Source organism: Sapajus apella, unplaced genomic scaffold (genome assembly GCF_009761245.1).
Source record: "Sapajus apella isolate SASKATOON/1434 unplaced genomic scaffold, GSC_monkey_1.0 scaffold2, whole genome shotgun sequence".
Classification (NCBI taxonomy): domain Eukaryota; kingdom Metazoa; phylum Chordata; class Mammalia; order Primates; family Cebidae; genus Sapajus; species Sapajus apella.
The window spans coordinates 24299269-24319974 of NW_022436942.1; the positions used below are offsets into that span (position 1 = coordinate 24299269).

General features: G+C 52.9%; 1 protein-coding gene and 1 long non-coding RNA gene across 2 annotated transcripts; both read right to left on the reverse strand.

Annotated features, from left to right (window-relative positions):
* Positions 1–5525: 5525 nt before the first annotated feature.
* Positions 5526–14017, reverse strand: LOC116561506. The gene is made up of 3 exons (XR_004273456.1): positions 13834–14017; positions 6044–6109; positions 5526–5626 (listed from the first exon to the last, which is right to left on the reverse strand). It is a non-coding gene; the product is annotated as an uncharacterized LOC116561506 (long non-coding RNA).
* A 1099-nt stretch (positions 14018–15116) lies between these two features.
* On the reverse strand, positions 15117–20590 carry SMIM41 (small integral membrane protein 41). Its single transcript, XM_032293357.1, has 2 exons — positions 18150–20590; positions 15117–15608 (listed from the first exon to the last, which is right to left on the reverse strand). Exon 1 carries the CDS (start codon positions 18541–18543, stop codon positions 18256–18258), a length of 288 nt encoding a protein of 95 aa, XP_032149248.1. The 5' UTR covers positions 18544–20590; the 3' UTR covers positions 15117–15608; positions 18150–18255.
* Between the last annotated feature and the right edge of the window lie 116 nt (positions 20591–20706).

The following is a 20706-nucleotide window of genomic DNA, read 5'->3' on the forward strand; positions in this document are numbered from 1 at the left end:
AGCACCAGGGCCAAGGGCACCGGAGCATGAAGGTAGAGACAGCCAGGTAGGAGTGGCTGGAGAGGGTGCACGTGAGGACAAACAGGAGGAAGGGCAGCGGGAGGGCGAGGTGGTGGTGGCAAGGGTGGGAAGGTAACCTGGACTAAGGAGACTGGACTCTATCGGGAGGGAAATGAGCCCCAGGGCGGGCTTAGGCAAAGTAAAGGTGATCACAGAGCAACATGCTCCCACAGGACTTTCTGCAGTACGGAAGTGTGGCTACTCAGCATTTGAAATGTGGCTGGTAAGACACAGGAAATGATTTTTAAACACTATTTCCTTTTTTTTTTTTTTTTTTTTTTGAGACGGAATCTTGCTCTGTCACCCAGTTTGGAGTACAGTGACGCAATCTCGGCTCACTGCAACCTCTACCTTCCGGGTTCAAGCGATTCTCCTGCCTCAGCCTCCTGAGTAGCTGGGATTACAGGTGCACACCACCACGCCCCACTAATTTTTGTGTTTTTAGTAGAAACGGGGTTTCACCATGTTGGCCAGGCTGGTCTCGAACTCTTGACCTCATTATCTGCCTGCCTCGGCCTCCCAAAGTGCTGGGATTACAGGTGTGAGCCATTGCACCCAGCCCATTATTTCCTTTTAATTCTTTTTTTTTTTTTTTTTGAGACGGAGTCTCACTTTGTTGCCCAGGCTGAAGTGCAGTGGCACAGTCTTGGCTCGCTGCAACCACTGCCTCCCAGGTTCAAGTAATTCTCCTGCCTCAGCCTCCCAAGTAGCTGGGATTACAGGCGCATGACACCATGGCCAGCTAATTTTTGTGTTTTTAGTAGAAACGGCGTTTCACTCTATTGGCCAGCCTGGTCTCGAACTCCTGACCTCAGGTGACCCATCACCTTGGCCTCCCAAAGTGCTGGGATTACAGGCCTGAGCCGCCTCACCCGGCCCCTTTTTAATTAATTAAAATGTAAATAGCTGCACCAGTTAGGAGGCTGTGAAGATGGTCCAGGTGAGGTAGGATAGGGGCTTGAAGCTGGTGGCAAGGAAATGGGGAGTGCGTGGATCCTGGGATTATCGGGGTGCTGGCTTTTGATATTAATCACTCAGCCAGTACTGAAATAGTTGTTATGGAGGCCTGCGTTCGTTAGACCTGGCCTGCCACAAGTGACCAGAACCAGGAAATTGTAGAGACCCACTGAAAGAGGAGAAGGAAGGCTCAGGGCCTTAGAGGTCTCCTGGGGTTCTGGCCGGGGCAATGGGGTGCTTGTGTATCATCACTAAACAGGAACCATGATGAATCGGCTTGGAGGTGACAAGCATGGTTTTGGACACATGGAAACTGAGGTCTCAGGACATCCAGTGGAGGCATCTGGTAGGCTGTTCTGTTTGTGGCTCAGATGCTCAGGAGGGAACTGAAACTGGAGGCAGCCCTGTCAGTCATCAGAGGTCAGAAACTGGCGGCCCATAGGCCAGCTTCAGGTCACAGATGGCGGTTTAGACTGGCTCACACCGCTGACTTATTATGGAGCCTACCTTTTTTTTTTTTTCTTGAGACAGAGTCTCACTCTGCTGCCCAGGCTGGAGTGCGGTGGTGCAATCTCAGCTCACTGCAACCTCCGCCTCCCAGGTTAAAGTGACTCTCACAACTCTCAGCCTCCTGAGTAGCTGGGATTACAGGGATGCACCACCATGGCTGGCTAATTTTTGTATTTTTAGTAGAAACAGGGTTTCGCCATGTTGGCCAGGCTGATCTGGAACTCCTGACCTCAAGTGATCTGCCCCCCTCAGCCTTCCAAAGTGCTGGGATTATAAGCATGAGCCACCTCACCAGGCTGGAGCCTACATTTTTAGATTAGCAGAATTTATGTAAAAATCTGGATTTTCAGCTCCTCTTGAAAACTCAGAAGATCTGACAACATCGTGCCATCTACAGCTGCTCAGCAGCCCCTCCTCAGGCCAACACCCAGCCAGCAGACACCATTGGTGGGCACTATATTTGCCCACTCCAAGTATATGTGGCCAAAAGAGACCTGCCACACCTGTCATCCCAGGGCTTTGGGAGGCCAAGGCAGGAGGATGGCTTGAGGCCAGGAGCTTGAGACCATCATGGACAATATAGCAAGACCCCAGCCCTACAAAAAATGTTGTCACCAGGCATGCTGGTGTGTACTTCTAGTCCCAGCTGTTTGGGAGGCTGAGGCAGGAGGATCTCTGGAGTGCAGTCAGTCAAGGCTGGGATAAGCGATGGCTGCACTGCCGCACTGCGTGGGCAACATAGAAAAACCCCCTGTCTCTACAAACAAATTATTTTTTAAATAGCTGGGCATGGTGGCGTGCACCTGTAATCCCAAGTACTCAAGAGGCTGAGGTGGGAGGATCACCTGAGCCCAGGTCTCCAAGGTGGCAGTGAGCTATGATTGTGACACTGTGCTCCAGCCTGGGTCACAGAGACAGATCCTGTCTCTAAAACAATTTTTTAAAAATGTGAAAAAAGACACAACAACCCCCACACATGTAGTCACAGGCCCCTTTATGGTGTGATTTGCCACTCCTCTCAGCAAAAGGTGCAGTTGACTTGGCATGAAGTACAGCAAATAGAAAAACTTTAAAAAAAAAAAAAAAAAAAAGCAGCAGCAGCAGCAGCAGCAGCAGCAGGAGGTGAGAGGAGGCCAGGTGGCACGGCTCATGCTGTAATCCCAGCACTTTGAGAGACCAAGGCGAGTGGATCACTTGAGCCCAGAAGTTCAAGAACAACAGCGTGGGCAACATAGCGACACCCCATCTCTACAAAAAAAATTAAAATTAGGCGGGTATGGTGGTACATGGCTATAGTCCCAGCTACCCCAGAGGCTGAGGCAGGAGCGTCGCTTGAGCCCAGAAGGCAGAGGTAGCAGTGGGCCAAGATCACACCACTGCACTCCAGCCTGGGCAACAGAGTAAGATCCCATCTCAAAAAAGCAAGGCATGGTGGCTCATGCCTGTAATTTCAGCACTTTGGAAGGGCAAGGCAGGTAAATCATGAAGTCAGGAGATCGAGACCATCCTGGCTAACATGGTGAAACCCCATCTCTACTAAAAATACAAAAAATTAGCTGGGTGCGGTGGCGGGTGCCTGTAATCCCAGCTACTTGGGAGGATGAGGCAGGAGAATCACTTAAACCCGGGACGCAGAGGTTGCAATGAGCCAAGATTGTGCCACTGCACTCCAGCCTGGTGACAGAGTGACACTTGGTCTCAAAATAAAACAGGGGGCCAGGGTGTGCGGTCTATGTTCCCTCTCCTTGAATCTGGACAGGCCTTGTGACCTGCCTTGACCATGGCCATAGCAGAAGGACAACAACTAACTCCTTGAGACCCAGCACCATGTGAAAATGCTCAAGCTAGACTTCACAATGAGAGACCCAGAGGAGAAGCAGAAGCTCCACTAAATCCAGAGAACGCCTGCACTAATTGAAAACAGAGGATGTGAGGACAGCAAAGGGTGCTGCGGAGGTAAGGGCACAGCAGGAGGGAGGAGCGGCCAATGGTCAGCAGCAAGTGCCTTTGGAGGCCAAGCCATAGCTTGACCAACATCCCACGGGGTACAAAAGCGCAGGTTACTTGGATGTGCGCACAAGACTTTCCCTCCTTAACCCAACAAGAAAAAAAGCCTTGTGTTGGTCAGGTGCAGTGGCTCAGTTCTGTAATCCCAGAACTTTGGGAAGCCAAAGAAGGCAGATTACCTGAGGTCAGGAGGTCAAGACTAGCCTGGCAAACATGATGAAACCTTGTCTCTACTAAAAATACATACCAAAAAATTAGCTGGCTGTGATGGCGCAAGCCTGTAATCCCAGCTACTCAGGAGGCTGAAGCAGAAGAATCGCTTGAATCTTGGGAGGAGGCAGAGGTTGTAGTGAGCAGAGATTGCACCATTGCATTCCAGCCTGGGTGACAGAGCAAGACACCTTCTCAAATAATAATAATAATAATAGTAATACTAATAATAATAATTCAAAAAGCTTTGTGGGAATTGTTCAAGTTATATTTTTCTTTCTTTTTTTTTTTTTTTTTTTTTTACTTTTTGGAGATGGAGTCTTATTCTATAGCCCAGGTGCAATCTTGGCTCACTGCAACCTCTGATTCCCTAGTTCAAGTAATTCTCATGCCTCAGCCTCCCGAGTAGCTGGATTACAGGTGCCTGCCACCACACTTAGCCAATTCTTATATTTTAGTACAGACAGGGTTTCGCCATACTGTTCAGGCTGGTCTCAAATTCCTGACCTCAGGTGATCCACCTGACTTGGTCTCCCATAGTGCTGGGATTACAGGCATGAACCACTGCAACTGGCCAGTTTTTTCCAAAAGCGTTGCTTTTGTTCAGTGATAATCTAGTTGAATAAAGAATCTGGCTGGGCACAATGGCCGACGCCTATAATCCCAGCACTTTGGGAGTCTGAGGCAGGCAGATCACCTGAAGTCAAGAGTTCGAGTGCAGCCTGATCAACATGGTGAAACCCCATGTCTACAAAAAAAATAAAAATAAAGAACCTGTCCATTTCCATTATGTTAGTCCAGCAACAGAGGCAACATGACAATCCCCAACCATAACCACAGAAGCCAGCAGTACAACTCAGAAGCTAAAGTTCCCAATGTATAACATGGTAAAGACATACTAAGAGAAGCTCGATTAATTTAGTAAAACATCACCAGTCTCTTGGCCAATACAGCCAACTTCCCAGCAGAGACGCAAGTCAGGCCTTTAGGCTCCCTGGGCTTGGCCCTGAATCCCCGTTCCTCAGCCAATGGCCCAGGCTACTGACCCCAGTCTCTGGGTCAGTTCATTTTAGACAATAAGGTTGCTGGGCTGCCGCAGAGATCAGCGAACAAAATAGCCTGCCTGCAAGGAACAGGCCTTCCTGTGACAACCATGCTAAAGGAAAGCCAGCCAAGTTGCCAGAACTGCAGAGTACCACAAAGTTCGGGTAAAATAGTTGTAGCAAAAATGAAATTCTGGGACAATATTTCCATCCTGTATGAAATTATCAAACATACTTGGTCTTCACTCCCTGTAGAGGTTTGTCTCATATAAGTTGTGGTTCCAAAATGTGTGTTTTCTAAATCACTCTTTTGGGGAAAAACAAGTAAATTTAAATTTAGTAATATGGCATTACAATCCTTAGAAATAAAGTTAATTTTTTTTTTTTTTTTTTGAGATGGAGTCTCACTCTGTTGCCCAGGCTGGAGTGCAATGGCATGATCTTGGCTCACTGCAACCTCTGCCTCCTGGGTTCAAGCAATTCTCCTGCCTCAGCCTCCTGAGTAGCTGGGATTACAGGCACTTGCCACCATGCCCAGCTAGTTTTTGTGTTTTTAATAGAGACGGGGTTTCACCATGTTGGTCAGGCTGGTCTCAAACTCCTGACCTCAGGCAATCCACTTCCCTCAGCCTCCCAAAGTGCTGGGATTACAAGTGTGAGCCACCGTACCTGGCCATAAAATTAATTTTATACTGTTGCCCTGAAAAAGCAAAGGAAATGCATCTGAAGTGGCATGATTTTATTTTTTTTTTCCTAAAATTTTTCTACTCTTCCAAAGGAAAGGTTTTAGAATGTTTCCCAAAGTATGTCTGTTGGAATGGCGGTCCCATGAGATGCTCCTTTAAAAAAAGAAGGAGGAAAAAGAATTATTTGGCCAAATCTGCTGTGAAATCCTCTATCTCTCTTTTAGATTCATCATAATATTGGCATAGTAATGCTTCTTTAAAGAACTGCAATACAGTAAAGAAGCCTGTTTATCTTTGCCTAACACAAAATCCCAAAGTTTATTAACCATGCTTTTTTCAAGTAACATCCATGAAAGTCCCTTGGGGCTGGGGGACCTTGGAACCCACTGAAAGAAACGCTGGGACTTAACTCCCCGCTTTCTGACAAATGGTTTTGAAATATTCGTGATTTCTCTCCAATGACAAACGATGAAATATTGTTTCTACTTTTAATTCGTTGGCCCTGCAATTCTTGTAACATTTGGTTTGTGGCAAAGACATTGGAAACAAAAAGATACATTCGAAACTCACCAGCCACCTGTGAGTTTGAAGTGGCTGAGTCTGGCCCCCATGTTTTCATAGCCTCTGGAACGCCCTCTGGGATACAAGAGCATGCTGTTTAAATTTTCAATCAATCCCGGACCATGTCCCTCTCCACCCCGCCTGCACACTGGGAAAAATGCAAATCCATGAAGAGTGATAATTAAAGAACTGACAGCCTTGAAAACATTTTGGGGTTATTCGATTTCCTCACCAAACTTCATTATTGCTAAATCCAAAAGATGAGCATGACAATAAGTTTACCAGCTGTCCTCCTTAGACTTTGCCGTTAACACTTTTCTAAATCTTCTGTTCATGCCCACAGCATGTCATATGAGCAACTCCAATGTGCCTCTGTGAGATTCTAGGACACTTCTGGGAGTTAACCCATTTTTGCTTAAGAAAGTTAAGGAGCTATGATACGTTTACAGTCCCCCCCCATTCTGTGATCAATGGAGAAATTTAAGGGCAGTGCCATTTGTTCAATAACATATTTCTATGTTCAGTGCAAAACCGCAGAAATCCCATCCTAATGGACCAGGCATTCAAGCAGATGACTCCAGCAGGGAAGTTCCCAGCTAATATAGTGGCTCTTATCACGCAAACCAGTCCAAGAAGGAGGTACATCCACCTTGAGCCAGACTGTTTTGCAAGGAATGGGTTCAAAGTCACAAAAAGAGGAGAGTTCACATAGACTGTGGACTTCAACAAAGAGTAGCTCTCATAGGGATAAAGGGGTTTGGGTTGCTCAGGAAGAGAGAGATTCCAGCAGAGAAAAATGGAGCTGGAGTTGAAGCCCCCAGGATCTCCTCCTGTGGAAAGAGCAGAAGCTCTGGCTGAGGACAGCTACCTGAGTGCCACCAGAAACCTGAAACCCGGATGGGAATGAATAGGGGACCATGCAGCAAAAACGTCAGAGAGCTATACATGGTGGAAAGGAGGTAGCCAGATGTGGGAGTGCACGCCGATAGTCCCAGCCACTGGGGAGGCTGAGATGGGAGGATCACTTGAGCCTGGGAGTCTGAGACTAGAGTGAGCCATGATTGCACCACTGCACTCCAGCCTGGTGACAGAGTGAGATCCTGTTTTCATAAGAAAAACAAAACACAAATAAAAACAAGAAAGGAGAGAGTTAACTAAGCTCCATGTCTTTTGTGGGTTTGGAAACCTCACTTGATCCTTCACTAAAATACATCTTGGGCATCCAGTGAGTTTCAGTGTGAATTGGGAGGATGGTGAGGATGGCAGCCAAGCATGGGGACTGTATTGACAAAGAAGCTGCCCCTCTCACTGGCCATCTGTGGATTTCCAGCCAGCAAGACTGCCCCACTCTCTGGCCCGAGAGCTTAGAGACTGGCTGTCTGGTCTTTCCTCTCTCCTAGAGCATGAAGAGGTCACCATCATTCCCGGTTGACACTCTGGTTTGGGTAGAGCACACTGTTCAGTGTCTTCCTGACAAAAATGTGCAAGACAAGTCCATTTTCTGGCTCTCCAAGGCAGAGCCCCTTCACGGGCAGCCTCTCTGTGTTCCCATCAGTGCTCCCTTGCTCACCCATTGCAGCGCCCTGGGCCTCCCCTAGGTTCCCTGACCACAGCAGGCATGCTCCTTCCTCTGGGTCTCAGCACTTGTTCCATGGCCTGAAGTGCTTCCTCCCACCCCCTCCCCACTCTATTGCTCACTCTCATTTAGGTCTTCTCTCAGATAATTCCTTCTTGGCCAGGCATGGTGAATCTCGCCTATAATCCCATCACTGCAGGAGGCGGAGGCGAGTGGGTCACTTGAGGTCAGGAGTTCGAGACTAGCCTGACCCAGCCTGACCAACATGGTGAAACTCCATCTCTACCAAAAATATAAAAAATGAGCCAGGTTGGCTAGGCATGGTGGCTCACACCTGTAATCCCAGCACTTTGGGAGGCCAAGGCGGGCAAATCACGAGGTCAAGAGATCGAGACCATCCTGGCCAATATGGTGAAACCCTGGCTCTACTAAAAATACAAAAATTAGCCAGGCATGGTGGCACGTGCCTGTAGTCCGAGATACTTGGGAAGCTGAGGCAGGCGAATCATTTGAACCCAGGAGACAGAGGTTGCAGTGAGCCAAGATCAAGCCAATGCACTCCAGCCTGGCAACAGAGTGAGACTGCATCTCAAAAAAAAAAAAAAAAAAAAAAATTAGCCAAGTTGGTGGTGCACACCTATCATCCCAGCTACTCAGGAGACTGAGGCAGAAGAATCGCTTGAACCTGGTATTGCGCCACTGCACTCCCGCCTGGCAACAGAATGAGACCCTGTTTTCATAAGGAAAAAATACTAATAAAAATAAAAACAAGAAAAGAGGGAGTTGGCTGAGCTGAGATGGAGGTTGTAGTGAGCCAAGAAATAAATACATAGATAAATAAATAACACCTTCCTGGTGACACCTTCCCTGATGATTCCATTTACAATTCCAGCCTTTCCCCTGCTCTCTCCACGTGCCCTCCCTACTTTGCTTTGCTCCATAGGTTGAACTGTGTCCCCCCAAAAAGAGACGTGCTACAGTTCTAACCCTGAGAGCTTCAGAATGTGACCTGATTTGGAAGTAGGATCATTGCAGGTGTCATTAGTTAGATTAAGACAAGGCCATACTGGACTGGAGCGGGCCCCCAAATCCAAAATAACTGGTGTCTTTATAAGAAATTTGGAGAAGGAGACCTGGGAAGCACACCACACTTGCTAGCCACCACCAGAAGCCAGGCGGAGGCAAGGACGGATTCTCCTGCAGGTATTTTTCATTTTAGTTTTTTTTATTTATTTATTTATTATTTATTTATTTAGAGCAGGTTTTCACTCTTGTTGCCCAGGCTGGAGTACAATGGCACAATCTTGGCTCAGCCCAATCTTGGCTCACTGCAACCTCTGCCTCCCGGGTTCAAGCGATTCTCCTGCCTCCTGAGTAGCTAGGATTACAGGCATGCGCCATCGCACCCAGCTAATTTTTTGTATTTAGTGGAGACGGGGTTTCACCAGGTTGGTGAGGCTGGTCTCGAACTCCTGACCTCAGGTGATCCACCCGCCTCGGCCTCCCAAAGTGCTGGGATTACAGGCATGAGCCACTGCACCCGACTCATTTTATTTTTTTGAAGATGGGGGGCAGTCTCACTCTGTTGCCCAGGCTGGAGTGCATGGCACAATCACGGCTCGCTGCAGCCTCAGCCTTCCAGGCTCAAGTGATTCTCTTGCCTCAGCCTCCAGAGTAGCTGGCACCCACCACCATGTCTTGCTAATTTTTAATGCTTTTCTAGAGATGGAGGAGGGGGTCTTACTATGTTGCCTTGAACTCCTGGACTTAAGCCATCCTCCTACCTCAACTTCCCAAAGTGCTGGAATTAGGGGTGTGAGCCACTGTGCCTGACCCCCCTATAGGTTTCAGAGGGAGCATGGCCCTGCCAGCACCTAACTTTCCTACTTCTGGCCTCCAGAATGATCAGAGAACACATTTCTGCTGTTTCAAGCCACCCAGCTTGTGGTATTTGTTAGGGCGGCCCCAGGAGCTAATATACCATCTGACAGGCTCTATTTCTTAAATTGTGTGGTTTATCATCCGTCTCATCTCACAAGAAAGCAGGCAGCACAGGGGCAGGGAATTCCACCGGTTTTGTTCCTTCAGTGCCTGGAGCAGTGCCTGGCATGCGGTCCCAGCTTTACAAGCAGTGGTAGCCGGATGAGTGAGCAGGTGAATGGGGTTGGAGCCTAGCACTCCTCCATGGCCACTGAAGCCTTGGTGCCTGGCAGAGGGGTGGGCACAGCATCCTCAAAGGCCCAGAAGATTGGAGATGGTGGAGCAGGTGAGGGACAGTAGCAAGAGATGCAGGAGCAGGGACCCAAAAGGGCAGCAGTTTGGGTGCCACAGGAAGATGCCATCCTTAGAGCAGTGGATGCCACGCTGAGGGAGCGTGAAACAGGGACCAGACAGCATGGCTGGACAGAACGCTCCTCTTCTAAAGACAACTCTGACGACAGTGTGGAGGATGGGTGGGCTGAGAAGCCCCAGAGGACACAGGGACCAGGTGCAAGGCGAGGTGGTGGCTGGGGACGTGGAATGAAGTTTTCCATCAGGCAGAAAGGACCATATTTGGTGACATGCTGGCTGCAGAGGGGAATCAGGGACAGCTGCTGGGGTGGAGAAAGCATCCTCTAAGTTGCAGAACCTGCCAGGGAGATGGCTCCCAAGAGAAGAACCTGGCTGTGGGCGTGCTCTGGCACCTTCCACCCCGACCACATTCCTTCCCACCCGCACTAGCCTCTTGGTTGCCCCTCAGACACACCAGGCTCACTCCCACCCCAGGAGCTTCCTGTCCCTCTGGCAGGAACACTGTGCCCCAGATCTTCCCTGGCTGGAGTCTCCTCGCAGGTCAGGTCTCAGCTCAAGTGTCATCTCCTTGGAGAAGCTTTCCCTGGCCACCTTCACCAAAGTCACCCACAGGTCTCCATCCTGTCACCCTGCCGCCTTTCCCTGCAGCACAGTCACTCTCTGCAGGTGCCTCATGCATTTGCTGACAAGCGCACCGAAGGGCCCTTCCCACCAGCAAGTCTGCAGGCTCCATGGGACAGCGACCCCCTGTCCCACATACAACATGTTCTCTAGTGCCTGGGACAGCAGCCACCCAATAAACCTCTGTAGAATGGGTGGGCAGATTAACGTGGCATTCAGGGGACCGGTTAGGCTGAGGCTGCTGATTTCAGAGCATGGGCAGAGACATGGTGATTTCCATCCAGGGGAAGCGGAGGGAGCCCAGGGGAAGGCCTGGGAAAGAGCCCGGAGGAACTTGGTGTTGGGAGAAGAGGAAACCCTGGTACAAGACAGGGGAGATGCCCCAAGGGCAGGCCTAGGAGCTGAGGGAGCCTGGATCCAACCCGGCAGCACTCCAGAGCCCAGGTGCCTAGACACTGAGGTGCACTTCATCTCGTTTGAGTGTCGTCAGGTGAGTGTGATCATGATCCCGTTTTCCTAAGGACGGAGAGGATTTCACTCACACGGTAAGCAGCAGACCCGGCAGGAGCCCCAGCAGTGTTCTGGAGCCACAGTCTCCTCCTCTCCTGTTGATGGCACTGAGCTTCTGTGGGAACTGCCAAGGAGCAGGAGGAGAGCTGTGAGAAGGGGTCAGCCACCGCAGAAGTGGCCGGGAGAGCAGCTTCTGGAGCAACCACCCAGGGCATCTGACGACCTGGCCATCAACTTAGGCGGGGTGGAGGCCAGGCTGAAGAGGATGGAGACATAAACAGGAGGCCAGGAAGTGGGGACAGCAAGCGTGGGTAACTCTTTGGAGAAGTTTGGCTATAGAGACAAGTGAGATATAGGATAGTAACCGGAGGCGGCAGTGGGTGCAAAAGAGCGCTATTTTAAGGCAGCAGAAACCGGAGTGTGCTTGGACGCGACAGCCAGCAGAGGAGCAACTGAAGAATCAAGTTAAGGAGGAAGCGGGGGCAGGGGGCTGGCTCAGCAGCGGGGTGGAGGGGCTGCAGGGGCGCGGGCCGGCCCTCCTCTGCCCGCTTCTTTTCCGTGGGAAGTAGGAGGAGGAGAGGCCACCTGAGCCAAGTTGGGAGGCAGCAGGTCAGGTTTGAAAGAGTGGGAAGGCTTGCAGCAATGCACCATGAGAGAGAGCCAGCTACGGTGAAGGCCAGGCAGTGTGACCCGATGACCGTTCTCATGCCATCAGTCTGCTCAGGGGTGTGATGTTCTTTGGGGGCAGCAGCAGCTTGGGTAAAAGTTCAAAGAACAGAGTTGTAGTCATCCAGGATTCAGGTTTCACCAGGATGGTTCTGTGGATGGAGTGAGGTTAGGACATGGCAAGACAGTGACTGATGTAATGCCCATGCAATCTACACTGGAAGTGGGGCAGCGGGGCAGGAAGGGGCTGAGGGTAATGGAGGAAGCAGAGGTAAAAGAGGTCGAGGGACCAGAGTGACAATGTCAGAGTGAGCAGGTTGAAAGGGTTGAAGGCATGGCCATAAAGCACAGCCTGTCAAGAAGGGAACTCAAGGGGCCTCAGGCCTGAGGTGGGGCAGGTAGACACCCAGAGGAGCCGTGGGTATGGTCGTGGGCGTGGGCGTGGGTGTGGGTGTGGGCATGTGGCTGCAGCCTTGGCCTCCTGGCAGGACTCGCAGAAGCCTTGCGGAAGTCAGATGAGACTGGGAAGGGCAGCCTGGCAGCTCTGGAGCAGGATGAGGATCCTTTTTGCACGTTTGTTTGGTTTTGTATTGTCTGATTTTGTCTATATGAGACAGGTGCCTGGGAAAGCATTCACACAGCATGAAGGAGTGTGTCCTAGCAAGTCTGTGCCTCTCCTTGCAGTGGACTGGCAGGCAACCGCGGCACCATCTTCTTCTGTATGGAGATTTGTTTGGAGGCTGAGGCATAGGGATGGGAGCGGTTCAGCTGAGCAGAAGTCTTCCCCACTTCTTTCCTCCAAGGCCCCAGGCTGGAGGTCCCCTCCCAGCACCCCAGAACTGCTCGGGGCATGGAGGCCCCTGGCCAATCCCTCAGTTTCCGAAATCCTCTCTTCCTCAGCTGCCAAGAGAGCCCACTCCTCGGCCTCCCTCCCGCCTCCCTGAGTGCTCCTCTCCTGCCCCTGCCTTTCAGTAGTCATCCACCAGGGCTGCAGCCGCTGTCTCCTGCCTCCTCGCCTCATTCTGATGCATCCCTGAAGCGTCACTTTCCACCTCCAGCAGCATCAGGGCTCAGAACTCTCTCTGCCGAAGCCCAGTCCTATACACTCATTGTCCATCTGACAGCTCCCCTCCAACTCAAGGTGCCACAGCTGAGCTCATTGGCTGCCCCTCTGCCCACGCCCCATCAGCAACAGACGTGGGTTAGCTCGTGGCCACCCAGCATCTGTTCACCCCAGGACTAACCAGGCCCAGCTTTGGTGAACAGACAGCTCCCTACTTCGGACACTGTGGTCTGTGGTGTTCCCTCCACCTCTACCCCAATCCAAGTACAGCATGTGACCAAAGTCTAGAACATTCCATATTCTCAGTGTAGGACTGTTTCAGGGTTAGCACAGAGTCAAACAGGCTCAATGGCAGCAAACTCCAGGTTTTTGGTCCAAGTGATGTGGGAGAAGACCTCCCTCTTTCCTGATAGGTTTGAACCTGAGAGGCCGTAAAGCCATTGTCTGCCTCACATGGAGGCCAGGAACGCACACCGTCAACACTCACATGCATTTTCTTGGCGTCTGGTGTGTGCCAAGCACCCTACATGTGTGGATCCCACTTTGTCCTAACAAAATGTGGCACAAGCCAGGCCCTATTTTTCCAACCCTAAAGAAGAGGGAATTGAGCCACAGAGAGGTTAAGGGCCTTGTCAGGCCACTCAGCTAATCACTACGGCACCAGAATTCAAATCCAGGCCATGTGATTCCCCAGTCCTCGCTCTCGACCACCAGGCTCTATGGCCAGAAGTCAGCGCAGGCAAGCAGATCTACAGGAGCGGGGAAACTGAGGCCTGCTCCCACCATGGAGCCCTGAATCATGCTGGGCCTGCGGCCAGAGCCACCCCTAGACTTTTCAGTTACATGGGCCAATACGTTCCCTTCTGCCTGAGCCAAATATAGTTTGGGTTTTCTATAAATTCAGACCAAAGAAGTCCTAACTGATAACACATCCTCTCAGTGGGTGGCACCGCCGCACACGCAGTATTCAGACCGGAAACCAGAGCATCATCCTCCCCTCCTCCCTCTCCCTCATCCCTCACATCCGATCAGTGACCAAAGCCAGTGTCCCATCTCTGGCCCTCTTCTTACCCCCAGTCCAGGCAACTATCATTTTTGCTGGGTTTTGACAACAGTCTCCTTGCCTCTTCTCTGCTTCCAGCCTGCTACCCCCACCATAAACTTACCCTCCAGTTCTTTAAGATCCAGATCTTACCATGTCACTTCCAGCTTGAAACCGTCCAGATACCTCACTGCTCCTGGGGTAAGCTCCAACTCCTGCCCAGGCTGCCCTACCCGCCGCCCTGGTCACGCCTCCCTTGCCCGCCCTGCCCCAGTCCACCTGCTTCCGAAGCTCGCTGCTTCACCCCTCCAAATCTCTGCCTGAAATGCTCTTGCCGCCTTCTTGCCAGGCGAATGCCCAGTGGTGATGCCACCTCCTCTGTGAGTTGCGCTTTGCTAGCCCCAGCAGAGCTCTCACTCTCTGCTCTCTGCTCTTTTGCTCTGGGCTCTTTTCATTGTCTATTTTAACTTCAGTTTTGTGAGCCCGCTCTTTACTAAACTGTGAGCTCTGCAGGGGCAGGGGCTCTGTCTCGTTTATCTCCTCATCCCCACGCCCCAGAGCATGCCTGGCACAGAGCGATCACTCAGTAAACACTCATGAAAAAGAATATGATGAAGTGTTTCCAGGAACAGAGGGCGGGTTCTATGCCTCTCTCCTGGTTCTATACTTCTGGTCAGTTCTATACTTCTCTCCTCTCTTCTTCTCCCTCTTCTCCTCCTCTCCTCCTCTTCTTCTCTTCTCCTCTCCTCTCCTCTCCTCTCCTCTCCTCTCCTCTCCTCTCCTCTCTTCTGGGGATGGTCAGGTTTAGGGAAAATAGCGATGCTACAGGATGATTACTGTGCAGAAAGACTTTTTTCAATGAACAAGCATGTTACCTATTTGGTCAATGACAAACCAGTGATATTGTCATCGCCATTTTACAAACAAAGAGAATGAGGTTTAGGAAGGTTTTGTAATCTAGAATTCCATGCACATGTTCACGAAATCCACTCTCAAAAGCCAGGGCTCAGGCTGGACTCTGATGAGACCCCAACAGTGAGTGGTTGAATGAAGTGGTGCTCTTGCCCACACTGGCCACACGGGGGCAGCCGGGTGCTGGCGAGAGAGTGGCTTTCTGCCCCCACCTCACACCCACCCTTGGAAGATGTGGATCTGAGGGTGCAAGGGGAAAGGCCACCACTAAGGAGAGGCCAGGGGACAGGGACTGAGGTTGCTATACATGCTAGAAGCAGGTCAAACTGGAGGGGAGCCGGGGAACAAACCACTAATTCCTAGAGTCAAGGGCTGGAGACATAGACGGTAGACCAGAAACTTGCATTACCAGCATATTTAATAAGGGGCCACAGAAAGTGATGCAGCATTCCTGGATGGCGGGGGTGCCGCAGGCCAGCAAATGGGAGGCACTGACTCGGAGCAGGAGCGGGTCACTGTCAGACCACTGCTGCCTCACACCAGACAGGACAGGTGTGCATTCATGTCCTCAGAGGCCAGAAGGCAGAGGGCACAGCCAGCACGTGCTGCACCAGGCATCCAGGACGTGTGGCCACTTCAGTGCCCAGGACATGCAGCAGGCCCCAAGCAGGCTGGGAGTGTGCAGGCCCACACCGAGGACTTCCTGCGGTCCAGCAGAGCAGTTCAGAGGCAGCGGCTGGGTGCAAGGATCCCAGGTTGAGGTCTCACCACGAGCCAGGTATCTCCCAGTCTGTCATCTGCACCAAGAATGGGCTGAGGGTGGCATGGGTTCCCCAGAGCGGCAGCAGGAGAGTGGGCTCTCTGGTCAGCAGATGACGCAGGGCTCAGGAATCTGTAGAGAGAGCCACCCCCATCTTTGCTGGAGAGGGAGCTGCACGATGTGGATGGCGAGGAAGGGACAGCAGAAACCCCTCACAGCCTTTCCCAGCTTAGGGACAATCTCAGGGGCTGGAGGGAGGTGAGGGCAAGATCTGAACCCATCAGCCGCCCCAGCCCTTCCCCCATGGACAGTGCAGGTTAAGGGAGCTGGCTGGGATTCCAAGTACCTGGCTTCTCTCCCTGGCACTCAGGCCTGCACCCATCTCCCACCTCTCACTACCAGCTGGAGCCTGAGACATGGGGTGACAGCAGCACCCACTTCCCAATTTTCCACATTCTTTCCTGCCCACTCAGCCTGACAGCCTTGACTGGGGTCAGAGTTCCATGACAAACATCTCAGTCTCTTCCCGAAGGAACACTGAGGTCTCTGGCACACCCCACACCCTCCTTTCCAAGTACTGGGCCCAGGAACAGCAACAGGAGGAAGTTGGATGAAGAAAGTCGTTGCCCCTGCCTCTATCCCCCGCCCTGGCCCTGTCCTGGGTGTGAGCAGACACGAAGATGCTGGGGGCAGAGCCCTTCCCAGCACCAAATCGCTCTATGCCCTCACACCACAGCAACTTGAGCCCAAAGGCCAAACCAAAGGTCATCAGCCTTCAGCCCTGATCCCCAGCTCTGACCGCTTGGATTTTTTTCCATGGATGTTTATTCCAGCTGACCCTCTGAGCCCATCCCCCCTCAGGCTCAGGCCAGGAAAGCTGAGCCCAGCTGGCTAGGAAGCTGTTGCTGGCATCTGGAAGACTGCTCCCTGTAGACAGAGGGTAGGGAGGGCCCTGGGGAAGCAAGGACAGGAAGGGGGCAGTGACACAGAGGTTTGGGGGTCCACCCCGATTCACAAATGTATGAAGAGAGGCCATATTTTGCACCAGCATCTCAAAGAGTGATAAGAAAGCAGGGGAGGACAGAACAAGAGGGGCCCCCAAGTGCCAGAATGGGCCGTGAACTTGGAATCAGGACCCAGAGTCTGCTTCCAGCTCTGTCATTCACATGAGCATGTCACTTACTGTTCTCTGAGCTTCCCTGTATGTAAAAGGGGTTCCCAGTGATCTGGGAGAAACTGGGTACAATCAAGAGAGGAAGTTCCCATCCTCTCCTCCAGAGAAAGGAGGCAGGAATGTCCCCCGGACCCTGCCCCCTGCCTGTGCCAGGTGCAGTAACACACACGTGGCACACACCCCTCAGGGCCCTGGACAGCCCTCCTTCTTAGGGGGCAGGGGTGGCGGCCCTGAGATGAGAAGTCCCTGGCTCAGCAAGGCCAGTGTGGCACCGCTGCCCAGGATTAACGCCAAATCCTGGGCTGCTGGGCAGAGATCACACGTCGTCGGCAGCTTCGCAGCTGCTTAGCTGCACCTGCCCGCATCCTCCCCCTGCCCCTCACAGGCACCCAGCCTGACTCCTTTCTTGGAGGGAAACCGGGACCCTGCCCTACCCCAGGCAAGCAGGGGAGGGGCTCCAGAATCAGGGGGCAAGAGAGGCCAAAGTCACCCCTGATAAACACTCCCACCCACAGAAACCCCCAGGGGCTCCTAGATGCAAAGCTGAACAGAGGGAAGGAACAGTGAAGGCCTCTCCAGCCTCTGTGGCTCTTCCCAGGTGGCCTTGGCCTGTAGTTACCTTGTCCTCGGGTCATCTAGGCCCTTCCCTCCAGATGGCTCCTGCCCTTGGAGAGACAGAGCGAGACACCCAGAGAGAGCCCGCACAGCTGGGAGTCCTCAGCCCCACTTCCTGGAGCAGTGCTTTTGAGGCCCCCCAGCTGCTGGGAACCCTGCCATCCACACCCCCCAACACCGCACAAAGCTCCTTGCTCTGGGCTACATCTGCTCCCCCACCCTACTGCTCCACGACATGAGCAGGGGCCAGGGAAGAGCCTTCCACACACCTCTCCATTCCCAGGGCCACCCAGGCCCCTGGCTCTGCCCTCAAACATGACCACACTCTCCTCCCTGTCACAAGAGGAAGTCCAGGCAAAGAACCTCCCTCAAGCCCCCTTCCAGGGAAAAGGCTTTTCAGGAAGCTGAGGCCAAAGGCTGAAGCTGTCTGCCTGTCTCCTCAGCCCCATGGAGTGCAGAATTGGGCCTTGGACCTATAGGGGCTGGGGCAGTTGCAGACCGTGGGGGTGAGGGCAGGGTCCAGGGAAGAAGCCCCCAAAGCACACTGCGGCCTCCGGACTCCCTCCTCTGTCATCCTCCTGCCTCCACAACCACCCTACAGTGGCACAGCAGCCTCTGTTCCTAGAAAAAGGGCATAAGGTGGGAAAACTTAAGACCGCAAGAGGGGGCCAGGACTGCAGGAGACACCATCTGGGGCGGGGCAGCCATCTCCTGATCCCGCACACCTGTGTGGCTGCAGCCCCACCCGCCGTGGACTTATGGAGCTGAGAACCGGAGTCGCTGATAGCAGGTGCCTTGCTGCGCCCCGATAAGCCCCTCAGTAAGGAAGCTACTGTAGCCCCCCGGGCCCCCCCGCGCCCGTACTCCTGAGCCTGCCCTCTCACCTGCGTGGGGGGCGCCGCTTCGGAAAAGGGGTCGGAACCGCAGCAGCCGTCCGCACAGAGTCCGGGGCAGCATGGGGACGGAAGACCTCCGAGCGCAGCCAGGCGCCTAGGAGTGGTCATCGTCATCGCTGTCCTCTCCGCGGGCACTGCCGGGCTCGGGCTCGCGGGACGCACGCTGCTCGCGGGCCAGCAGTGCTGTCAGGCCCTGGGCGCGGAGGAGGAGGCCGCCGCCCAGGAACAGGACCCCACAGAGCACCAGCAGGGACAGCACGCCCAGCACCACCGCCTGCACCGCGCGCGGCCCCTCGGGGGGCTCCGGCGGCGACCCCGACTGGTTGCAGCAGGAGCTCAGCCAGGCGGCCCCAGCCGCAGTGCCCACCTGAGAGCCGTTCATGCTCCAGCGCCGGCTGCCCAGATGTGGTGGGATCGCCAGATGTGCTGGAGCCCAGGCTGGCGGGCGGCAGACGGCTGCGTCAGGGAGGGAACTAAGGGGCGGACCCCAGGCGCCCTACGCCCCCACCGGCTGCGCAGAGTGCTTGTGCCCTTCCTAGACAAAGAGCTCCAGCCGCCGTGGGCTACCGCCCCTTCTCCACAGGCCTGACTCCGGGGCGGGGCCGCCTTATTTCTCCTCATCCCCAAGGCCCATAGGCACCCCCATGCGAGTCCAGCCAGCCAAAACCAGAAGCCCTGTCCCCAAGAGTCCTTCCCTTTCGCAAAGAGGGCCAAGAGGTCCACCTGGGCAGATCCCTGAGCAGATCCTCAGACCCCATCCCACGTGCAGGCTGGGGTGCTGCCCCTCTGAGCAGGACACAAGACAAAGGAGGCAAAGGTGACTGTCCCCTTTCTTGGGCTTTTTGTCCCTAGACCGAAGTTCTATGCTGCCAGGTGGCCCAGGTGACTGCTGAGCCAGGAGGCACACAGGCAGCCCTAAGGATAAGTGACTCCCACCCTTCCTTGTCCGTCATCCCTTCTGGAAGCCTCCTGGGGCTGGACAAGCAGGCCAGTGCCTCCCGCAGACTCCACAGCAGTGAGACATTCAGGCAGAGCAGAGCATGGGGATTTCAAGGTCCACCCCACACATTTTCTCAGGCCCCACAGGCCCGGTAGAGCCACATTTACAGACCAACAGGAGAGCACAGATTTGAGCCACCAGGACTCCAGTCCTGACCCTGGATAAATCAGTCCCTCACTGCAGGGAAATCACAATGCCAGAAGGGATGGAAATGTTGCTGTGCTGTGGACCAGGCAGCCCACTAGCAGCTAGGTGCCCCACGGCCAAGCCAGTGGGGGAGTGTGGCGCAGAGTCCAGCTGCAGAAAAGCACAGACTGGAAAAGCAGATAGGGAAGGAAGACCCTCCTGCCAGGTCTACCAAAAAATTCCATAGCAAGCCTTGAGTCCTCTTTTAAGAAATAAAGTCACTGCCAGCCAACACCTGTACTAGTCAACCCCTCAGAAGGGATTAGATTAGCTGATGGCTGGCTGGGAGGAAAACAGGAAGAGTCCCCAAACTGCACCATGCCAAGTGGGGGTCACATGCTATCAAGAACTTGCTACAAATAGGCCTTCTCCAACTATAAACCCCCCTCCTGAATCAACTCTCTGATGCCCCAGAGATCGAGTAGAACATCACAAAACTTGTTAGGAAACATCACGTGGCCAAGGGTGACTTGAAATGGGAAAAGCACATTCCAAATGCAAACACTTCCTGGCCATCCTGGCTACCTACCCTGCTCCATGACCATGGACAAGACCCCCCATTCCCACCCCATTTCTCCCATAGCATCCCTCCCTACACAGAATCAGTCTGGTTAGAGCTGGCCCAGAAGCAGCCCAAAAGCATTGTGAAACATGGACAGTATCGATGAGCACACGGCATACAACGGGGGCTGGAGTATGCGGGTGTGGAAATAAATGTGAGTTCCTGAGGCAATGGCAAGACCCAGTCCAAGCTAGGAGTGTCGCCAGATGCCAGATAGTCTCAAGCTGGCCCATCTGTCTCCAGACACCCCCCACATCAAATGACCTTTCTGGTGCACGTGGGGATCTGTGTTCGCTGTGAAGGCAGAGAAGGCATTCTCTGGGATCATGATGAAGCAAGACCAGGTAACATAAAGGCCGCGGATGCCACAGCTTCCCTAGAAAGGGAGGAGATAACATGGGAACAGAAAACCAAATACCACGTTCTCACATCTACGTGGGAGCTACATGGTGAGACACATGGACACACAGAGGGGAACAATGCACACTGGGGCCTTTTGGAGGGTGGGAAGAGGGAGAGGATCACAAAAATAACTAATGGGTACTAGGCTCAATACCTGGGTGATGAAATAATCTGCAAAATGAAAGTTTAGAAAAAAAAGGAAAGTGAGTTTGGAAGTGTTGAACTAGGGAGTAGACTGGTGGAGAAAAAGGAAGGAGAAGTAGCGTAGTCACATCCAAAAGCAACAGACCCTCACCCTCCAATGTACCTTCATTCATGGGATTGGTTACGGCCACATCTGGGTAACACCTGCTTTGCGTGAATACCCAGACAGTTTTTAATATACCTTTAATCCC

Bases quoted from the DNA above. Each gene is read 5' to 3' on its own strand.
- SMIM41 (XM_032293357.1), bottom strand. From the start codon at position 18,543: ATGAACGGCTCTCAGGTGGGCACTGCGGCTGGGGCCGCCTGGCTGAGC.